The following is a 24,783-nucleotide window of genomic DNA, read 5'->3' on the forward strand; positions in this document are numbered from 1 at the left end:
TCATTGAATCGGTGGTGAAGTATCATCATTAGATATTTTAATGCTGCTGCCACTGCTAAGGCCTTCCTTATGGATGGATTAGAAGAATGGGTTGCAGATATACGTCTGTAATTGCAATCGTAGCCTGTAATCGGGACCAACGGTTTAATGTGCTTTTCGAAAAACGGAGGAGCTCGAGATACTCAATTTTTGTCACCAATCCCTAGACTTATTGAGAATTGGCTGTGGCAGTTTTTGGCCTCTCATACCTTGATGACCACTTGGCCCAAGTTACTTAGCCAACCATGGCACCACCGTTTATGTTACAGGTATAAAAATTGCATGCCCAGAGACATAACTTTTCGCCCTTAAACCGTCGCGTCGGTGTCAACACATCTCTTTTTCTTAGATGAAGTTATAGATTTATCACTTTTTTTACTTTTCATTGTGAATGTTTATCTTTTTGGTATAAATAAATGCATTTGTGGCTACCACAACATTACCACCACCATTACCATACCGAACCGTTACCTTCACCATATAACCAAAATCAAGGATTTACCAAGAAAAAGCACACACAAGCACAAGCACTATATTTATTCACTCCGTCGCAAAGAAACAGAGAAAGTACGCAGCTCTGAAAATGTTTCTTGACGAACATTCTTGTTTCTTGGCGAACTGAAGACTGGGTCTTGCCTGTGATGTGAAATGCGCGTTCTTTTCACAGTATTCTATCTCTGAAATTTATTGTCGAAAAATATAGAACTGAAGTATTAAAAGCATTAGAAAATTAAGTATGACATCGTAACTACCGATTGACTGATACGATTGCCAACTACAAAAACCTAATTTACTACGTATTCCTCATTCCCACGGTACATCTATTGTTTCGATTTTAGGGTTTTTGTATTACGTTACCTATTACTGTGATTAGCGATGAGAACGAAAGTATTTTTTTGTACGCGTAACAGGTAACATGTATTCCTGCCAGCACTAATGTTATTACAATTTGTAATTGGCATTCCGTGGAGACAAGATGGAGATCGAATAATTTGTAATTAAGATAACGCATGAGTGTTGTGTTTACGTGTAATTTTGTAATACAGATTCTATTGTCAATTTTCTGATGAATGCCTGATATGTTCTCAACATTTGTTGAAAAAGACAATCGATATATAACTTTGATTTCGTAAAAGAGATCTATGTACAGTCAACAGCACATCAAGTTACCCTGCATGAACATATGGCGTGTACATAACATATATGGCGTGGTAATAGCGGCGAGTTTGCAATGAATTTGTGAAGGTTGATGTGCTGTTGACTGTACGTATCCCACGATTAGATGTCTTAGGAAAATTTATCACTGACAATATTTATATTTAAGAATCTGTTTCTCATTTTTAAAAAAATCCAAATAGTAGTTCAATGGCAGAGTAACAAACAAAAAAATGGAACTAACTGTTCGGTACTACTCCCAGAGAGATCATTTAAACATATAATAGCATTGTATTAACCAGTATAATATAGATAGAGTTAAAGTCGTGCTAACAAACAAAGAACCGAGAATCTCATCTGATATCTCGATCGGAGTTGGGGATTCCACGAAATCAGAAATGGCGTAAAACCTATCGTCTTGAGTTTCCTTGAATATAGTTGCAGTTTGATAGCACCTTGCCTAAGAGACCTTTAAATATTTTTAATTTTCAAGTATGTAATAAGTTTTATATAAGATTGATGGTGCCTTTGTTATGAAAAGTTAAAAAAAAACAAACACCACAGATAGTGCTATATAGGGGGTGATTGGTTAGGATCATTCTCACTAGTTCCATTGGCAAATAGTTCCATGGAACAAGTGAGAATTTTTTTCCTTAGTAGTTTCATTGACGCTTCAAACTCAATGTATCTAACTACTTAAAAATAAAAATTCTATTCTAGTTCTAAAAACTATATTTTTTTAAATACAAAAATGCCGTTTTATAAATAAAAATAATCTTCCAACGCGCCACAAAGAGGCAACGTGTCCAGTATTCTGGCAGCGTTGTCCCGTTGTATCACGAGACTTACACGCTGAGCAAAAAAGCTGAGTCTCCTGTTGCCTCCACGAGGCGCGTCGTGACATCTCTTAAAAATAGGACCTCAAAAAAATAGGAAAATTCAGGACCCCAAGTACCCATCGTTTCAACAGCAAAATACTATTTGCCTGTGGAACTAGTGAGAATGATCCATGGTTATTGAGCTTCACAAATATGATTCGCCGAGTCTAGACGCTAAGAAGAAAAAGCATTCTAGTTTTGTAGACCGGCAACACCTCAGTAAAATGCTACCAGTGTACCAGGATTGCATAGAGAGTATGGTGCAAATACAAATTTGAAATTCTTTATTCGACTTCGAATGATATACATCAAAAATTTACTTAAAACTAAGACTGCCGCCAACTTCCAAGGCGCAGGTGATGAAGCGGCGCAACAAACTTCACCGCAGCCCTTTCTTCAAAGATGTCAAATGTAGATCTAACGATTTTCTTTCTCGTATAAGGAAGAAAGCAAAATAAATCTATATTTTTACACTGTTATTCATAAAAACGTTAAAGTTTACTTTAAGATAAAGTACGTTTTGTCTCTTTCTGCCAATGTTAAAGAAACATATTTTAGCTTGAAGTATGTTTAACTTTTTAAATATCGTGATAAGATAATATTGTTTTTTCTATAAAATAAAATAAAATAAAAATTAGATTTGATCATAAAGCCATCAAGCTCGGAATCAGCAATCATCGTTCCACATACAAACAATAGCGCCACAGTTTCCACGAGGTTGCGTCACGAGGCAAGTGCCGCCTTTGTGAAGTTACTGATGACCTCTTCGGCTATAAGTTTCTTACAAATATGACATTTTTGACACAAGCTTTTATATATATATTGCCGTGAAAGTGATCTCGTTCGATTAAAAGCGTGACAAAAAAATCATGAACGTAACGCAGCCGTTGAGGAGTTTCACCTTTCAGCCGATCCTAGTTCACCATCGAGTGTAGCTTTTCACAATAATGCATTATTATCAAAACTGACGGTGTATGTAACGTTCCCAAATTCACCGCGGTGGTGGAATTTCGGTTGTAACGCTGCTAAGGCTTCGATGTGTACACATTCCATCTAACAAGTATAAGTATTTGATGGGTATAGCTAATTCACCCAATTGCCCAGAATGCGGTATTATAGAAAACGTACAATATGTGTTGATGGAGTGTGTCCGCAACGAGGCACTCCGCCGCGATTTTGACTTTGATTTACTCCCTGTTGGTACATGTAATTGTATTTTGGCTTCTCCATTATCGGACGATGCCAAACGCTTTATCAAACTATGTCTTCACATTAATTGATACAATTTTTAGCAAACCTTACGGGGGTGATATAGTCACTGCGTGACAAAACCCCTTTAAATCAATAAAGAAAAAAAAAAAAGTTCCCAAATTTAAGATCTATTAGTTGCTGGGAAATGGCTCCTTAACTTGCAAGAAAAAGAGCAAGTATGGCTTGCCATAGAAATAGCGCATTTCAATACATGATTTACATTCAATAATATGGCCTTTGCGCCAAATCGCTAAGATGACGAAAGATGAACTACTCGTATGTAGGAGTTACCTCTACTGTGATTTTGCGAAGCTGTTAAAACTGTTGTCTTCAACTTACCAATCGCATTTTATTACAATCAATCGACACTTTGCGAAAGGATTACCTGTAATAAAAAGAAACATTGTGATTAAAATGTACGATTATTATGTACTTATAACGTTAATTTTATAGGTCTTGTTTTTACTTCTATTCAGATGTAATTGTGTGTGTGTTGATCAGTTATCGCAGTCATATTGTAGAATCCGCTGTTTTACATAACGGCGCACCAAATTGAAAAACGGCTACTTCGTAAAGCGGCGGATTCAACAACGTGGCTAAAACATATACAGATATAATTAGGTACGACATAAACATTTTAGGGCGTGAAAATCATCATCAAACACTAATATAACTGTGAAAAAATCAATCGACAACGATGCCATGTCAAAATACACACAAATGTAATGCAAGTCACAAAGATCCACATGTACGGTAATGCCGTAAATAACAGTTAGGTTATATTACTACTTCCTGTAAAAGTGTCATTCAAATTGGGCGAGTGAATCGAGCGAGTAGAGTAAACGAGTTTGAAATCAAGTGTTTCTATGCTGACTGGGCGGCGATGCTCGTGCTCACTGAGTTATGATGAACTTTTTGCCTCGCAGCATACTAATTCGTCTAGTAATATAAATAAATACACAGATTGAGCTAGTCCCAAAGTAAGTTCGAGACTTGTGTTTTAAGATACTAACTCAACGATACTATAGTGTCTACGCGCTACTATATCTTTTCTTTAAAATACCAACAGCTAAAAATGGTCGATGACAGCATTTGTTTTTTAAAGAAAAGAAATATCGCGCAGGCGCGAGCTCGTCGTCACAGCGCATGCGCGTAGACAATAGTTTATAACAATATAGTAGGTATCATTGAGTTAATTTTATATAAAAAGATCATTTTCCATCATGACCCGACCGATGATCGAACCCGGGACCTCTCGGTTCAGAGGCCAGCACTTTACCACTGCGCCACCGAGGTCGAAGGATTGTACAACTGCTTGTTTTATTGTTTGTTTTTGTATTAGTATTTGTTGTAATACAATTTTTTGCAGTCGTTAAGACTGATAAGAACTGGAGGAGTTACGCAACATGGGACAGGGATGGATGGCTAAGTAGAAGGGAGGCATTTGACCCGTAGTGGGACACCACAGGCTATAAAAAAAATAGGCAACACCACTCGCCAATAAACTGGTCCAAACACAATCGCTCAACCAATCTGTAAACTAACGGTGCCGGATATAGTTAATTAATCGATTTATTAATGTATAGTTAAAGGAGCGGCTAATTTTAACTGCTTGTCCACTACGTAAACACATTTTAAAATCATATCTTTATCTGAGGATATTCCCTGTAGCTATTAAATAACATTAACGTACATATTTCTTTTTTCTATGACGTACTAGACGTACGTCATAGAAAAAAGTAGTCTAAGACTTACTGTGTTATGTATATTTTACATTTGGTTTTAAATATATTCTATTCTACACCTCATAAAATGTAGTTGACTCTATCTCTTTCCTTTCGAGTGTGTTAATTTACTAACTGGTGGCAGGTTTTAGTCAAGTCGTCTAAAGGCATCTGACATAACTATAACGACGTAGTAGACCAAATCGTCTTACTCAACCGCTAGAAGACACCTTACTAGACAGACAACTGGGTTGTTGAAAAACAATTTTTCAATATTCATTGCTCCGAAAAATGAAACAAAGAAAACCATTCCAAATGCACAATTACCAGTGCAAACTACATACACAGAAATCAACAAAAATCTACAAACTAAGCTACTAAAACATTGAAGAGTATATATATTTTTCTTTTTATTAAAAAAATGTTGATTTGTCTCTTTACTTTAATGGTGAGTCTTATGTATAATTAGAATTATAAAAGTTATTTTTTCATTGCTGTTTGATTGTTGTTAAGTAAAGATATGTCCATCCAATGAGACCAGTTCCTAAATTAAAAATATCTAAATAAATTAAAATATCTTCTCTCTTGAATTAAAAGTTGCAATCTTCCCAAAAAGAGATCATATTTTGCCTTCAACGCCTATTTATTTGCTCAACGTCGATTTGGTTCATTGAACTGTAATTACAAACAAAAACAATTGAAAAACAACCCTATGCACTACGAATAGAGTATTTTTGGCGTTAAAAAGAAAAAGAAAACAGTAATTTTGTTATTACAAATCGAACCTTAACGTTTTTGTAATAGCGTTGTGAATTGAATGGAATAGTGTTATTTGTTTTCGTCTAAGCACGTGAGGTCACTAGTGTTGGCCCCGCGTCAACTCTCATTCACAAAAAAGGCGTGACACCTTGACTTAGAGTAAAATTGTGTAAACTTACGGTATTCGTGAACGCACTACCGTTGCATTGCGACGCATTTTTTTGACGTTGGTAAATATTTGATCGATGATGAAAAGAAGCAGAAGATAAGATTTTTGAAGATTACTTTTTCTTTTTATGAAAAATATAATTGGCGAATATCTTTCTAGACTATATTTTTAACTTTTTAGGGTACTTCAAGTTAAATTTAAACCCATTTAAACTTGTAACAGTTACCCAACTCGTCCAGTTGAAACGCGATCAAGTATATGACCAGATTTTTTTTTTCCTTTTCACAGGGAAATCAAAACATACCTGTGGTACTTCCTGACCAAAAATCATGAATTTGGCAAAAAATAAGAGCGTACAATATAGGTAAAGAAAAACCACAAATATATTAGAATTACATACAAATATAAAATTAAATAAATAAATAACAAAAAAAAGCCGATTTTACGGAATAGTAATAAAAAAGAAACACCCGGGATCAAAACAGAAGTAAGTAAATTCTAACCAACTAGTATGAAAAATTGTGTGTTGCCAAATACTCATAATGTGAGCAACGAGCAAACTATAACTTGCACATTATTAAAAAGCATAGATCAAACTTAAACACGCTTATAATTAAGTTCAAAATCGTTTAATTTCTAACAACAGCTGACTTCTATCATCTGTGGACGCTTCTTTATGGTATTATTATAGATATTGTCCTTTACGACAGATGGTCTTCGCACGTGCCTATTAGAAAAAAAGTAATTGTTCTTAGCAAAAAAAAAATGTATACTTAGGGCGGATCTTTATGACATTTGACATTGTTGCTTCTGTAGTGTGAATGCAGCTTTAGAATACAAGGGTAGCACAGATGTTAGTAATAGATAAGTGTACAGTCGGTCAACAAAGTGAAGAAAACGGATTTATGACGAACTACATTTTTTTGCCATTGCAATACCAAACTATTTGGTCAAGATTGGATGATAAACTTCCAGTGTTGCCAGCCAACATTTTATCTAATTGTTCCAAATTGAAAGGCATTATAAAAATCATGAAGTTTACATAAAATTACGTCCTTTTGTATGGCTGTACCTTTCAATATGTGATTTAATATCGTGCAAGTACAATGTAATGTTTTTAAAATGTGGCAAGTACATGGATCTAGTAAGTACTTCATAGTACCTACTAATTTCAATAAAGTATCCAATACCTAGTGTCTCCGAGGCCAAACCATAATGGCCACATAACCTCACTTTTGTCATTTTCCCATAGCATGAGAACAATGATAATTATGCACTTGTCTATGGTACTTGGGCATTGTTTCATTGAGGCTATTACTTATAGCACTTATAGATTTTTGTTGAAAATTAATTCATTTTCAAAACTTACCAATATAAACTTAAAAACATTTTACGTATCGAAGCCTAACCTCTATCGTTCCGATATTTTTGTTACCGATTCGCTATCGCGCTGTAATAGTTTGACAGATTCTTTGATCGTAACCCAACCGTAAAACAATGTTATCAAAATAACGTAAAAATTCCGAAACGATCGAGGATCCGATCGGAAAGGATCGAGCTGTACCTATCACCTATTTAACCTCTATTAAATTGTGATAGGTACAGCTGAACTTATTCGCGCAATCGGGTCAGCACTCACTCACTACACTTGGCTATGAAGATGTCTTTAGGCGACTTGAATAGAATCTGACCCAGATCGTGTAAAAAAACAAAATGCGAAATGAATTTTAATAATAAAACACGATAATGAAACGTAATTTTAATTGATCAGTTTCACCAATTACGAGATTTAAAGCTAGTAAAGCGCATATCCCAACCGTACCATACAAAACTGTTGACGGTATATATCCAAAAATGATATGGAAAGTACACTTCATTTAGTAACAGTACATGTTACGGCATCGGGCGGTACTGGCGGAAATGACGGAAAGAAAAATATAATCTCCCACGACGACCGTCCGTCGACCCCGCTCAGGATATGGTTTAATTACTAACTGTATTCAGATTATGAATGAGGATCAATCAAGACACATTACGAAGCACACGCATTTTACCATATTTCTGTTGTTTTTTCATTGCAGTATATAAATGCACTCGTACAAACTACGCGATATTCATGCATACGCGCGTCCGCTGATAGTGAGGACATATCACAAATTAATAATACAACTTAACCCGTCGTCGATCGCTTAGAATCAAGACAATCGATTCAGTTATAAAATTGTTTGATAACTGAATCGATTTACACCGGTTCGTAAGATAATACAAAGACCGTAAATCGAAGCATTTTGAACAGGGTAGGCGATGGTGGATAGTTACGTCGAGGGTGAAATGTCAATTTACAATCGAGATATAAGTATTCTCTACTTTTCTCTTCCATTACAAGAGAATTGACATTCAGTAATAAAGAAAACAATATTTGTATATTTGTTTCTTTTCTTCTTTATTTGTTTTATTATTTATTTGTCGAATTTCAACTATTTCAAATTTGATTGATTTCTTTGTTGACCATAAGATTATGTTAGTGTCAGCAAATACAGCGGATAAGAAAGAAGAGACTAATAAAAGGATAGATAACAAACAGTCTTATTACACTACCACAATATATTAAAAAATAACGTAACCCTATTATATAAAAGAAGACGCAATTAATGTTTTACGTTGATAAAATCGGAAACATCTCTCAATCTATATTGGCTATAGATTGAGAGATGTTTTCGATTTTATCAACGTAAAACATTATCATAAATTCCTACCTATACATAGGTAATAATGCTTACTTCAATACATAGTAAATGCATAATAACTTCATTGATCCATAAGCGATCGAATACTGAGATCAAACTATATCAAGGAAACTCTAGGAAATCATGTTAGCCTAGTAACATATCCGTTTGAAAAACAACGCTATATGAGATGGGGAAAGTGCATTCAGTCACGAGCATTATCTCAGACTATCACTGCGTTTGCATAATACAATGCACTTTTATGCACTCCTAGTACATGAGAAAGCGGGTGGAATAGTTATTAACCTACTTTTAAATTTTTATTTACAACGTTTTTTAATGAATTAGAAAAATTGTGATTTTCAGACATATTTTCTCTACTATATACTTAGCACTTTATTAGTAGTGCCTTGGGAAATTCATTTGTTTACAATTTAACTTCGCATAAAAGTAAAATGAAAGTAACTGCCATTCATTTTTCTTTCTGAACGAACACAGTACAAAATATAAAAATACATAATCATAACACAGATACCAGTCCCAGTCTCAGCCTGTCATTAAAAACTACAATGCATTTTATCAAAATAAAAAGTATTCCCTTGTACACGTATCAGGCGGGATCGTTCTATAAATTGCGAGGACTCTTGAAGCAATTTGCAATTTTTATTAGCGTTTAATATCTCAGTTAATTTGTTGCCTAGTCGGCCCTTTGAAGAATTAACGGCTAAAAAAAGATGGCGGCGACGACGCGACATTTTTTATTTGTCGCGGAGATAAAAATCGACCAAGTGCGAGTTGGTCTTAAATGAAATAAAGCTAAAATACAAAATATTAGATGAAATGAAGTTAGAATACATATGCTTCTATATTTTCGGAAAATTATATCGTTTGATCTTTATATTAAATACCCATATAGGCATATACATATATTAGTCACCCGTCTAAAATATGGTTTGTTAATAATAAATAAAATATCATTTATTGCATTGGGTTTGTATTAGATACAAAGATTTGTTTTTACAGAGACAAAAAAATATAAACCTAAAGAAAATTAAAATACGTCCAGTTTAAGCCCAATGGATTCAAATAGGACTAGGAGAGCATGAATACCAAGAAGCTCATGTACTATTTTCCATACGAATCTGTGGTAGGGCTGAAACCCAGAAAAGTCCAACTAACCTGTCGCTTCTTGGTCAGCATTTGGCGCCTAACCTTTTAGCCTTCTCGACCAGTATAAATTGAAAGACGTTAAAACTTAATCATAATTAGTTCTGAGATAGTCCTACGGATTGTTACAATGTTACCTAAGTACTTTTTACATAATTATACAAATACAGCATCACACATTTATCTCTAACGGGATAGACAGGGCAAAAATATTCAATATATATTTATAATAAATGAATTTCTTAAAAGATTCATATTATTCTAAAATAGATCTAATCAATAAAGGTGCTCCCAAAGGAATACATATTAATTTAATAATCTCGCCTAAGAAAATATTGATTCACGTGCTAAACGTAACTGATAAGGTGCGATCAAAACGGTGCGTTAAACGGAATATCTCTGTGCAATTTTTATACTTCGGTTTTAAAAATAATCTGAATAAAAATATGCACAAACATTGCATGTCCGGCCCACTGCAAGATTTCTATCTGTCGGTTGCAAATTTGTACATAACAGAAAAATAACCTCGGAGGTTGAAACCCCACAACTCAACAAAAAAAAATCCGTATATCAACAAAAAAAAAAGAAAAAAATTCCCACATTTCTCACGTAACCCAAGGGCCAAGTGACTAAATAATGTGTGTGAAAGTTTTATTTTGCTACTACTTAATAGTTAACCGCGTCACCACATAAATAAAAGGTAGGCATCTCCTGGAGTTTTAATTTTCTCTGTGCCGAGTATCATCAAAATCGGTCCAGTAGTTTTGAGTACACGCATAAAAATATTTTGTACAAATCTTTCGTATTTATATGTTCTATTCTTAACTTTTTTAGATTATTAAAGGTTTTAAATTTTAATGTCGCATTTTTTCCACTGCATTAGAGTTACTTCTGTCAAGTTCTTTGATTTGTAATAATGCTATGCAGTTGTGCAGGCAAACGTTTTAATTGAACTATGTATATTTTTAAACAAGACAATCGCAAATTGTATAAGTACATGTTGATGCAGAATAAAAACAAAATGTTATGAAATGCACAATTGAAAAAAAGGAAAAAGTCTAAAGAGAAAATATTCATTTTTAATTTACAGCATCACTTCTCGGTGACTGATTCACTTATTTCGACAAATAAATGTTATTTTGTTTTATAAAAATACATGACATATGCATATATACATCATGGAATTAGCATGTACTCCGTATAGAGTACCTAGTGATTCCATGATATACATAATGCGTGTCCTCATATACATATATGCGTGTCCACTCAACCTATCGCCAGTCGACTGGAACAGATCTCAAGATGGGATAAATCTGTCTGTAGCACACGTATTTTTGTTGTATTAATTTTAAGTTATACACTTAGCTTTCGTACAATAAAATTAAGAAAATATTTTTGTTAATCCAGTTAATTTTGACGTTAACTTTAACTAAACGCACAACAACGCAAAGATCGCCAATTATATAGTTTTGACAAGTGCAACTGAGATTAAGTGTTGATTTTATGCACCCACAGTATAAATATCAACAACCTGATGATTAGACCAACATATCATCCACTTTATCAGTCGGCTAACATGTTCTTGCTATACTGTAATTACTGGCTCTAGCCGCTACGAGTACGTAGACAGCGTGACTGCAACTAAGTAATGCCACTTCATTATATTAAAGTGCCGAGCGAATTTGTTTGAATACCTTTTTAAAAGTTGGTTTTGGAAAGAACATTCAAGTGGGCCTTATGCCTGTTTGCCCGTTCACTCAAACGGGTGTTAAATAACAGCCTAATCTTCATGAAGATTAAGGTTCGGCATCGTTGCGTGCGTAAACGTGGCGTAAACCCATCTTTATTTACCTGGAATGTAGATTGGTTTACGCCCACTATTTGCCCAATATTTTACTTAAACAACCGGGCGCAAACCCAGTTAGTTGAGGTTGCACCCGAAACTGGGTAGAAACTGGGCGTAAACACATTTATTGGAATGATACAAAAAGAGATATAATAAATTAATTTGATGTGTGTGTTATGTTTGCATTTGTTTATCAAACTATCAATTCAAAGTGAGTTATGCAAATAAAAAAAATCCGCAACTGAGAGAATTTGAGAGAATCAGAGCACAATATCCAGTGGTTGAGGTAAACAATCGGCCGTCGACACCTCACTGGAATGTCGCACTGCCGCGAGCAAACCGCGGAGCTGTGGATAATAGGAGCCAGTACTTCCACGTTTTTGATGCAGGGTACATATGTGGTGGCCTGACTTCTCTTTCTTATGTATAGTGAGGTACTTAGTTCTGGAAGAAGAGCCACAAGTGGAAGAGATAACAATATACAAACTTTGCATCAAAAACGTGCAGCTAACCAGCTGCTACTATACTACGAGCACTAAAAACAAATGAAGTTTTTAAATTTTTAAAACATTTATTTATTTAGTTTCAGTTAAATAACAAATCATTTTATTTCGGGTCATCATCATATCGAGTTATCGCTAACACTTGTGTCAGATTTTATTCAAGCCGGCTAAAGGCATCTGACATGAGTTTTACTACTATTTACCGCCATCTAGTGGCAAACTAAACTGTCCACCTGTAGTAGTTTTCATAGACCACCACTTGGTGGTCTATGAAATAATAAATAAGAATATAAATAATAAATAATAAAGAAGAATGATAAATAATAAAGAAGAATAAGAAATAAATGATAATAATAAATAATAAAGAAGAATAAGAAATAAATGTGGTGTAGTAGTTTTCATAGACCACCACTTGGTGGTCTATGAAAACTACTACATATGACTCAGATTGGTATACAAACTCATATGGCACGAGTAGGATACGAACCTGAGACCTTTCAATCTACAGGCGGTCGTCTTAACCATTACACCACCGCCGCTTCATTCATTTCGGGTTATAACTTTTAAGTAAGGTATAATAAATACATATTTTAATGACGTCTTTCTTTGTTAACTTGTTTATTAGTTAAACAAGTTTAGTATGTACAAATAAACTGTAAATTAGACAACTACACAACAGCACTAAAAGTGATAGATATTATATTTAAGGGCCCATCAAAATTTTATTGTATGTAAGAGTTTAATTACTGATATATTTGCGGTAGGAACTGTTTTTCAAAATAAAACCTTGCCTCAATGGTGTGTCAACTTACCTATCTAATATTATAAATGCTAATGTAAGTTTTCTTGAAATTGTACATACATTGTAGTTTGAATTACGGAGAAGGACATAGGGTACATTCATCCTGGAAAATCCACCGTTTTCGCAGGAAATCCACGCGTATGAAGCCGCAAAGCTAAAACTAATGATCTTATAATCCTTATTAACCTATTTCGTAACATTTTTAACCTATTTTGTTCCACTGCCACATACTTTCGTCGTCAAAATAACAAAAAAATGAGTTTTAATTATAATAGGCAAAGTTTACACTCGATTCCTCACAAGTCATTCTATCCGATGCCAAATCAGACCATTTCTTACTAAAGCTTCGCAGATCACTACTTCCTTCCAACTCAAATAATTAACTCAAAATATATATACCTCGGTCAAGAGTGAGAGTGTTGAATTACAGCACAGATTAACACACGTACGTACTTTCATCTCATAAACCACCCACATCTATGAAACTTGAGAAAATAGCCAATAAAGTGACCAGTACATTTAAAATCACTCATAAAATAAGTGACTTATGTATCCCACTCTTGGGACAGGCAAGTCTGTAATTTAAACCGTTTTGTGTATAATAAAATACATTGTAGTAACCCTATCGACTTAGAAATCGTAAAGTCCTTTGTGTTTTTTTATAGTAAAAAATATCTGTTGCCGTAAAAGTAGATAGCCTACGACGTTTAGTTACACAATCGATGGATGCGTTTTGTTCAAATTATGTATTCATGATTTTATTATTCATTTTTATATATTGTTTATTGTGACAAATGTAATTTACAACTACATATCTTCATAAGTTAGCTACCACTTATTTTTGTTTTTGTAAAAGAATTCCAAAAATATATTGTTAAATATATACAATAGTCTTCGAGTAACAGCAAACGAAATTATTATAGGAAACCGACAATTATAATATTGCGCCATATCTCAACAAAATCTATGTTTACAACAAGTTCCGTTGGTACAGTCAACGGCTCATCAAACAGTCCAAATTCATTACAAAAATCGACGCAATTACCGCCGCATAAGGTCCACATCTTGAAACGGAGCTGTATCTACAATCGTATGTTACGTTATTACGATTGCGTGTCTTCCTGCGCATGCGCCGATCGGCCTCCATACATCCTCCGGGGCGAGGACATCTCAAATTAGAAAACGTTTTTTAACCCTCAACGTAAATTGTAGGTTAAAAGGGTTCATCTATACAATTTTACTTTATACAACATTCTTCAATGTATCATAAGATAAACATTCAAAAATATGCATTAAAATTAAAAGAACAGTGGACACTATAATCGTATCAATCTTTAAATTATCCCAAAAAAATCTATATAACAAAAGGAAATCATAATATCACGTTATAGTCGCTTACGGTGTAGACAGAGCCAAGAGCTGCGAAACTCGAATGCCATTATTAGCTAGATAGAAGTATTATTGGTGGGTTTGAGACTCTGAAACATCCTATTGCCAATATGGAAACAAATAGTTTATAGATAATTTACCTTGAATGAATTTGAAATGAATGAAGTACCTTGAATGAAAGAATGAAATGAAGAAATGAAACCTAGAAGGAGAAACAGTTCACTCTCTTTCTCTCTCTCATCTGAGCGTTTTGCCGGTTCCTTCCTCAGCCGTTGAGCGTCGGAGCCCAGGGGCCGCTTTCCTACATTTTCTTCTTCACTTCGCACGGTCGTCGCAGTAGGAGAAGCAGTTCACGTAAGCTGTTTTTTCTTCCAGGCCATAGATACAAAAATGAAAGTCTCAAAATATATTTTACAACTGGCATACAAAAATATACAATTTCGCTATTGAAAGTCTATGAATGGTCTTCTAAATTTTACACTTTGCGTTTCACCATAGTAAATACGGTGACAATCAATACATATAATAAAATTGAAGAAAGGCCAAATTTGTACATTGGATATTTTTTAAAAATTCTTCATAGAATATACTTAGTTACTGATATAGATGACGAAAATATAGTTTTGGAATTTTTTGTCTGTCTGTCTGTCTGTCTGAACGCGCATCACTCGAAATCTACTGGACCGATTTGCTTGAAATTTGGTATGTAGGTACCTTATATACTGGGATAACATCTTAGATACATTTCATCCCGGTAAATGGTCAGGTTCCCGTAGGATAATTGAAAAACTAATTATGAATCAAAAATGCCTCGTAATAAATCAAAAATCTCGGGTTTAATATCTTATAGACATTTCATCCCGGAAAATGAGGAGGGTCCTGTAGGAAAATTAGATACATTTCATCCCGGTAAATACGCGATAAAAAATTACTGAGATTTTGCTATGAAATTCACGCGGGCGAAGCCGCGTGCAAAAGCTAGTGATAAATAAAACTAAAGACAATAAGCAATTTAGATATACCGTTGTGTAATATACATACTTATTTGTCTGGCTAACGTAGGAAAATAATCTATACATATAAAAGAAGACACTGAATGACTGACTGACATATCAACGCACAGCCCAAACAACTGGGTCTAGAAACTTCAAATTTAGCACGCAGGTTCCTATGTCTAGGGGTGCACTAGGAAAGTATTATTTAAGGGGGTAAACCCTTAGAGGATGAATTAAATAAAAACTAGATTAGTTAAAACGTCTAAATACTTCACTAAAGGGCAAATCACGCGGGCGAAGCCGCGGGCAATAGCTAGTAATAATTATATGTACCTAGTTTACTATAGCTGGTTGGTTAGACAATTTTCAGAGAACCCAAAAAGTCATTTGAGACAGAAACGGAAAATCCGTGTAGCGCACTATTTTACGCGCCAAGTAACTAAATTAATACGTTTAGTTTAGAGATATTTTTAGACGAAATAATTAACTAATTTTTGATATTGGCGGTTAAGCAATCTGCTTAATCAACTAACAAAGTTATGGCTTTTTCAATGGCATAACAAGCACTTCCCACACAATCGCATACAGTCAAGTACATTTTATCACGTGCAAAGCCTGTGTGTTTGTCTTTATCGATTCATCCGAATTTGATAGAAACCAGACCACAAAATGGGCGAAGTAATTCGATAAAATAATGACTAAGAATTCTGTGAATCGATGCGCATTGGCATGTAGGTGAAGAATCCATGATGAAGTGGCCTTGCGCACGCGAATATTATATTGATTTTAAATCGAATTCCATTGTGCACCATCGAAGTCGTCCCAAAGCGGAAAGCCCCAAAATTTTTAGTGGGATCTGCTTTACTAAATTAAATAAGTGCTTGTTTCATCGCTTGATGATCAAAGTGTCCGATAGTCTATGCTACAATCCCCAAATGACTATATTGGGGGGTGAAAATACACGCAGTGAAGCCGCGGGTAAAAGGTAGTTCAACATAAAAAAAAAACTTAAGGTCGTTCACCTCCAAAATAGACCAGGTGTGTCTATGATAAGAATCAGATGTCCATCAACAGATGTTCGGAAGTATGACATAACATGGGGTTAGAACCATAGATAAAAGTTAAACCATCAAAAAAAAAATGGTTATACCATCGGTGCGTGAAGCCCGATTTGTTCATTGTAATAAGATTTTTGTTACAAGCTTTTATTATCACCGGAGTATTTCTTCCAGTTCCACTTCCAGAGTTTTATTTTTTACTAGCTGCGCCCCGAGGCTTTGCTCCAGTGGCCATTTCGGGATAATAAGTACCCTATGTGTTATTCCTGGCTATATTCTACCAGTGTACCAAATTTCATAACAATCCGTACAGTAGATTTTGCGTGAAAGAGTAACAAACATCTTCACAACCTTCCGTATTATAATATTATAGTAGGATTGTATCTAATTGTGATAAATAATAATACGAGGCTTTTGCCTTCTAGCTTTTGCTAGTCCATCCATAGCAATATTATAAATGTAAATATGTCTTTGATTGTCCTTCTTTTACGTCAAAACGAAGCATTGGATTAATGTGATTTTTGGTGTGGAAATAGGTGGAGAGTGACAGACTTCTTTTAATTTATATTTGTGTATTTGAGCCTACAAATAAAGGTATATATATATATGCCATTCCATAGAGTTTAAATCGTCGCAACTTGGTTTAAATTAGTTTTGGCACTTTTTACCGTGTATAACGTTAAGTGAAAATCGCGTCTTAATGGTTTTTCAATAGCAGTGCTTATTGCAAAGTTAATAAGGACTACTATTTACACACCATTGGGACACAATTATGACTCTTAGCAGAATCGCCTGGTCGAAGTTTTTGTTCATTATGCAGATGACTGTACTGAAAAAGGGGAACTCTTCGTTGTGAATTTTATTGACCATAGAACTGTAATATCTAGAATAGATTTTATATTATGTTGAACGGTATTAATAGGTACATAAAATCTAGATGTAGGAAGAGTTACGTCACCTCTTTATAGCCTAATGTAAGTGGGTAATTGGTTTTCACCGTAATAAACGGATTTGTGTATTCCACTTCACCAATAGAGGTGTTCCTCTCAGTGTACAGATTAGGATAGCATTTCAATAGTTACTGGGCGACCACAGTGACCTTTTAACAAGGTCCAAAACGTCTGGGAAATAAAAAGGTACGTGCGCGTTTAATAACTGTCGTTTAATATATAATTATGCAACGCTAAACGCCTTTTTAATGAAATAATTTTGTAGGTTTGTTTGGTCACGACTTTTTTTCGGTAGAAAGTGAGAAAATACCGGGAATAAACCCATCTAAAGGCCGTCAGAAGTCAAAAAAACACGTAGGAAAGAGGGAAAGAGAGAAATATAGAGAAATAATGAAGGCCATTTCGTAATTCTCAATACAATCTATCACATTTGTATTGATCAATTGGAAAACGTTCCGGCAATCAGCTGTAAGATATGTTGCAATTGCAACGGATGTAACACCGCATCGCGTGACGGTAGCGCACGCGCATATCAAGTCAATCGACCACGCGCGCAGGTTTTCTTTAATAAATTTTGTTTGCTCACTTGCTGCGTGCGGTGGCTTCGCCGATTTGGGGATTATTTTAATTTTAACTTGCAATGGACGCCAGATGGGCGTAAAGAGATGACGGGATGACCTGGACTTGATAAAGACTTTAGGATTAATAAAGGGGAGTACTTTTCCCTGCAGAGGGACACAACTACAGGCTAGAAGAAAAAAAACTTGCAATATATATATTGCAAGTTATTTTTCTTATTATATATATACATATACATGTATATATTAGAGACGAATTACAAGGAATTTGTCTAGCTTCATATGCCGTTGACTGTACAGTGCCATCCCAATAAAGATCAACCGATAAGCAGACAAGAGACGACCCGTGATATTTTTTCTAAATTCTCTGTTTTTTACCTGGCTGTAGTTAGACACACGATTCTGATAGTAGTTTGTAACTTTGAAAACTAGTTGAAGAATTCGTAAAATAAATTAGCACACACAGTCTAGGTTGCCTATCAGCTAGGCAACCTAGGCTGCATCCCATAGTCGCCTCGTACGACATTCTCGGGAGGATATGGAGTGGTCCCATTCTAGGGTGGAACCACACGCCACAGTCCACATTTTTACTCATAATAGTATTTTATTCAATAAAATTTAAATAAATAAATAAAATAAAAATCGAATTTACTGATATCGTTAATATTTATGATATCTAGTCTAAGATGAATTTAAGTAAAAAAAACTATAAATAAAATGTCCTTGAAAGCCACCCCGCAGAATCTCAAGAATGCGACTGCAAACTGGAATCAAACCCACGGCCTCTGTAGGCGAGCGACACCGCGACTGAGCCATGTGGTATGACGCCGGTGTCCGACATTCCGTGATAAATAATTGCAACCAAGTTAATGTTGTCAGGCGAACAGCTTTTAGGCGCGACGATTTTTGACACGTGGCCCCACCCGTTTTGTCCCACTGTTACTCATGGTCCCACGAATCTTAAACACTAGGGTTCGTGGTCCCACTGCCTAGTGGGCCAGTCATAGGTATAAAATAAGGTTTGTGGTCCCACTACTCAGTGGGACTACCAGTTCGTGGTTCGTGGTTCCACTACACGATTGCGGGTCCGGTCAAATAATGCGATATCCAAATTGTCCAACTTGTTCGGGGTTCATCCTGTTTGTCCACGGAGCGCGTCTGTCTACCCGTGTCCGTCACCAGAAAATATCGAAGAAGCGGACAATACCAATACATATGTCTATGTCTTAACTAATGTTATAAATGATAAAGTAAGTTTGTTTGTTACTTCTTTACGCTCTAACAACTCAACCAAATCTTCTTGAAATTTTTCATACATATAGTTTGAAATATGGAAAAAGATATAGGTACTTTTCATCCCGAAAAAAAGAAATGTTCCCGTGGGATATTTACGAGGGCGAAGCCACGGGAAAATGCTAGTAGTAGTACATTATAATAACACTACGTTTGTTGAGATAGTAAAGAAAAATGTATTTGAGGCCTCTCAAATATATACTGAAAATATATATTTGATTTTGAGACATTACAATTTTCAGACATTCTTTTATCCCGTATGATAAAAGAATCTGAAAATTTGTCTGAAAATTGTAGATAGAGTTATAATTTTATGTACCAAAGGAATTCACGCGAGCGAAGCCACGGGCAATGCTAATTTACTATGAACCTGTATTCACGCAACCCATCAAAAGTTACGTTGACAAAAGTTCATAGAGAATACAGAAAAATTGCCTGTTGAAGAAAATATTACTGCTTCGGTGGATGAACGGGCTTAGGCTTTTAAAATTGTGCAACACGCTTGACGATTTATTCCAGTCTGATACTACTAAGTTTTGATCCCAGTGGGATCACGATTATTTTATTTATTTTTTTATTCCCGTCGGATACCACTTGCATAATATACCAGTGGGATCAACTTTTTTTAATTTATTATATATTCCATTCTGATCCTACTAGTGGTTTAAACATATTTTTAGTACAGCCAGTAACATAATTTCTACTATCATAATGATACTAATTTAAAAAAAGTAATAATAGCCATACATGCAGCTTTTTTACCTGCGAACGTAGTAGGCGCGCTTGTCCATCCAATCAGAGACAAGTATAACTAATATTTCCAGGAATTGTTTCATACTTAGAGCTAGTTGACCTTGAGAAAGGGGTTATCTTTATTCTAATTGCCAGTCGTCATTTTGCTTTCCAATGTGAAATTATGTGCATCTCATTGTACGTGACGTGTTGAAGTGAATTACTAGACAGTAAGTACGCATCTTGTAATATTAAACGATTGCTATAGATTTATTAAATTCTATTTTCATTTACAAAGTTTTATTGTTATAGAACAGTTAAGGCATGGCAGAGAATAGTTATATTTCGTTTATAGAAAAGATTAACGTTTATTTCAACACATCAATTTTATTATCATCATTATCCTAGAACTTTATGTTTTTAATTGATGTATAATAATGAAAATGTTATTCGTTTTAGGAAATGTCAGAAGGTAATAGCAAGCCCTCTACCTCTAATAACTCTGGTGGTGAGTTCACAATTATACAGAGGAACGGTGGTGCAGTTTTGTTGCGGGCTGGTTACCAATATACTAAGAAAATAACATTCAAAAGTGGATGTATTACGTGGAGATGCGTGAATTGGCGCAAAAAGTGCCCGGCATATATAAATATAAAGGTATGAGCTACTTTATATCCACATAAAATAACGAACTGACTTGCTTTAATTTTTTGGCTCATTCATTGATTCATTTTGACGACCTGAGTAGCGTAGTGGTCACCATGGCGGGTTTGCTATGCACGGGTCCCGGGTTCGATCCCCGGCCGGGCAGAAAATGAAATGATGAATTTTACTATCTGTGATGGGTCTGGGTGTTACTATGTATAATGTGTATATGTCGCAGTCATCTGGTTGAATCTGCTTTTTGATTAAATGACTAGCTCCTTTATTGAATGACGATATTCAATTGAATCACTAGGCTAAACGTTGATAGAACAAGCGTCACTCAACGTCCAACTAGTTAGCTGATTGTAACATAGCTCTTTGAACAGGGCGGACGTAAAATCAGTCAGGTGATTCAAATTTAGTTCATTTTTTTCCCACTGCAGCGCTAGTAGTCACCAAAACAAATGTGGCGTCAAACAGCTTGCACAGAAAGCACTGTATTGAAATTCTTTTCGATTAAATTAGCGTTAAAGTGCCTTATTTGTGATATCATAAATAAGGTGTGCCATATTATCCTGCAACATATCATGTCCTCATTTTTGTTATGTAAAGTAAGGTTACCTTTTTAATTTTACGAAATTAGCGAACTTATGTTCACCCTAATCAAATATTACAAAGTCGTACAGATTCTATTTAACGAGATATTTTATAATTAACTTATTTTTATTTAAAGTAAGGTTAACTTTTAAGTTGCGAACTCATGGTCATCCTAACCAAACATTACAAAATGGGCTATATCCCATTCAACGACTTCGCTAAATGACGTTCAGTCAAGACGTTAAACGTTACACGACTTGACGAATTGTCCTTTAGTCATTCAATTGAATATCGTCATTCAATATAGGAGCTAGTCATTCAATCAAATAGTAGATTCAACCAGATGACTGCGACATATATACAACAAAAAAAACTATTATAAATAGTAGGAATATCCGTTAATCTAGCACGCATAACATAAGCATTTAGTTGCTTAGCTTGGGGCTAGATGGCGCTGTGTGGATTAGTCTAACAGTATTATTATTATTCATTAAAGTGTGTAATCTAACTTGAAGTTTTTTTTTTCATCAGGAAAACAACATTATAAAAGAAAAAAGTCACCAATGTAAGCCGGACGAAATAAAAAATGTAGTAGATCAAAAATTACATGAATGCCGAGAAAAGGTTCTATCTTCGAATTTTTCACCAATACCCAATATTTACAACAACTTTATGTCAGAATTCGAAAATGCAGGCTTGGATCTCTTAAAAAAGCTTCCGTCATTCGGAAACATTAAATCTTCTTTATATAATGCCAGAAATAAGAAAGCCGGAGTGACAAAAATACAATGCAATTTGCCTGAAGAAGTTATAGTTCCTTTGCAGTTCAAGGAATTTGTTCTTGCCGACTACTATAATGAATCTTCCGAAACTCGAATTATAGTTTTTGCTGATAGCGAAGTCCTGGAACAAATTAAACATATCAAGATTTATTTTAGTGACGGAACTTTTGAGTGCTGCCCAAAACCATTTGTACAACTTTATTCTATACACGGCGATCTCGGAAGCAATGAAGAGCACACAAGAATAGTGCCTTTAATGTACGTGTTGCTGAATAGAAAAACTGAAGAAATTTACACAACACTTTTTCAAGTATTAAAGGAACATATTCCAGATTGGGAACCGTTGATATATGTGACAGATTATGAACAAGCGGCTATGAATGCCATATCAAAAGTTTTCCCTTCAGTCGAAGTAAAAGGATGTTACTTTCATTTTTCACACAACGTGTGGAAGAAGGCTAAAGCGCTAAATTTAACTAAAGAAAAGAGACTCCGAAAACATGTAGCGCTCTCAGCTCTCCTGCCGCTGCTACCTCGAGAATTCATCTCAGACGGGTGGTGCTATTTAATGGAAGACAGTCCTGAATCTAATGAAATTCAACAATTCAACGATTATATGGTGACACAATGGCTGGAAGACGAAAATTTTGTCAACATTTGGTGTGTTCATAATCAACGTCACCGCACAACCAATGCTGTAGAATCTTGGCATAAAAAACTAAACAGTACTCTGCCAAAGAAACCCAATTTATTTCAACTCTTAAAAGTTTTAAAAGATGATGCCAGTCTTCAAAAGGTTAACATTAAAAAGCATAATTTTGAGCTGCCGAACCCGAAGCGAAGACTAACCAAAGTGATTGCTAACGACAACTGGTTTAAACACGTAACTAATGAACTTTTGTCAGGTAAAATCACAGTTGGTCACTGCCTGGAAAAGTTAAGATTATGATTTCTTTTTATTTTATTTCCTTATTTTGTAAATTTTTATATACAGATTATATGAATGACTTATCTATATTTTTAGTTAAGATAACAAGTTGATTTGAAGCTAGTCGTTGTAATTAATATTTGATAGTTTTAATTTAAATGTAAAGTGTTTTCTGTGATGATTTATTTTTCTATGATATCTGTGATAATTGTTGTAAATAAATGAATGTTGATTTTTAACGAATGACTTTTTTCCTGACTGTACATACCCCTTTTTTAACTTTGCAAGAATGTAGTAGGATCCGTTGGGACGTACAAACTGCAAGTGGGATCAGACGAGAAATTGTTAATAATACTCACGGTAGGAGGATCACAAATAGTGGTATCCGACTGGAAATTACCCGCTTGACCTTCCGGAACAAAAGGACGTTAGCCAGCGAAAAAAACAAAACTCCATTCACACAAATTCCTTTGGTCTTTCCACCCAAATGTCCGGTTTGTCCTGTTTAAAGACTGGCTACCTTAAACCTAGTTCAATACAATTTTGTACATAGATAAAGACATAGGTAAAGAGTGAGGTATTTTGGTAAACTTCGAGAAGTTATAGAAATTTGTATTCCATTAATACCTTTTTAACTAGAGCCAAATAAAAATAGCGGACCCTGGGCTCTGAAGATCAACGGCTGAGGAAGAATCCGGGTAAACGCTACTTCGATGGTGCTCTGAGAGAGGGATTACTTACCCTTACTGTTACTTAAATCACATCATAAAAAAATGATAAAATATAAACTTTTTTCAACCTTGACATCTTCAAGGTCAAAATATCTATTTTGTCCAACTCTAGGCTTATCTAGAGTACAATAAGGTTTCCATTAAGGTGCTTAAGGTAATTAACCTAACACACATAATAAATACATTATTTTAAAATTTCTTATATACATATAGTACCAACATGGATTGGCATTAATTTATCTGTTCACCCAAACCATAAAAATGCTGTATTTATAAAAGCCTTAACTAATTCCTTACATGGTCTAGTATTACTCAAGAAATCATAAAAGCTATCGAAACATCTTTTTGACATTCCTTCTAGGGTGATTTTAATCTGCGGCATAGTTGTACGCTCGTGGACATTCCTCAGAAGCCACCAAGGTCGGAGAGATTTGACCGCCGAAAAAACAACAAAAAAACCACAACAGTGACGAGTTGCAACACAAACGCAAAACAGAAATTATTATATCAAAAAAATGTAATTCAATTACACAACATTGACAAATGCACAGAGAATGTGATGCCTTGCAAAACTGCAACTTAACCCTTTCGAAAAGAAGTAAACTACTAAACTAGTATTGTAGAAATAGGACCCTACTTAAGTTGGCTGCGTACTCACCTTAACAGAACGCGTTTTGGTGCATATTATCCGTCCATATTATGAGTTATTTCATTCAAAATTATCGTTGGAACACGTTTTTTGATGCACAATTAATGAACACACGAAAGCACTGTTAATTTTGACACTAGAGACCACGTAAATACACGTCCGGCCGCGACGACGCACCGAGCACGACTGTGTCTTGACTGTTCGCTATATTCAGACCCAAGACGAAGTCAAAACTCGTTCGTCCAGTTACCTACCATAGTCCGGTTTTGCCTAGCCTTTTGTCATACGAACAAGCACCTTACGAAAATTATGTAATAAAAAAACAAAAACTCGATGAGTGAGGTGTTAGTTTTTGGTGTCATTACACTCTTTTGGTGCAGTCGGGTGAGGCGAGTAACGGTGGACTTGCGTTGCTTCAGGCCAAAACTATGCACGGT

General features: G+C 35.0%; 2 protein-coding genes across 2 annotated transcripts in view; one reads left to right on the forward strand and one right to left on the reverse strand.

The window, feature by feature from the left end:
* The window catches only part of B4, a 90,720-nt gene extending 66,175 nt beyond the window's left edge, over window positions 1–24,545 (reverse strand). The window contains exon 1 of the mRNA XM_053761986.1: window positions 24,356–24,545. The gene's annotated coding sequence lies outside the window, so the exon portion shown is untranslated. The remainder of the gene's footprint in view (window positions 1–24,355) is intronic.
* LOC128679613 (uncharacterized) lies at window positions 19,791–23,361 on the forward strand. The gene is made up of 2 exons (XM_053761987.2): window positions 19,791–20,671; window positions 21,788–23,361. Exons 1-2 carry the CDS (start codon window positions 20,477–20,479, stop codon window positions 22,985–22,987), a joined length of 1,395 nt encoding a protein of 464 aa, XP_053617962.1. The 5' UTR covers window positions 19,791–20,476; the 3' UTR covers window positions 22,988–23,361.
* Window positions 24,546–24,783: the final 238 nt, after the last annotated feature.

The sequence above is a fragment of the Plodia interpunctella genome, chromosome 22, assembly GCF_027563975.2.
Source record: "Plodia interpunctella isolate USDA-ARS_2022_Savannah chromosome 22, ilPloInte3.2, whole genome shotgun sequence".
NCBI lineage: Eukaryota > Metazoa > Arthropoda > Insecta > Lepidoptera > Pyralidae > Plodia > Plodia interpunctella.

What these genes read in the sequence shown, in the direction of transcription:
- LOC128679613 (XM_053761987.2), top strand. Translation starts at nt 20,477, where the DNA reads ATGTCAGAAGGTAATAGCAAGCCCTCTACCTCTAATAACTCTGGTGGT. An exon ending in CGGCATATATAAATATAAAG is followed by an intron (nt 20,672 to 21,787) that starts GTATGAGCTACT and finishes TTTTTTCATCAG; the next exon opens with GAAAACAACATTATAAAAGA.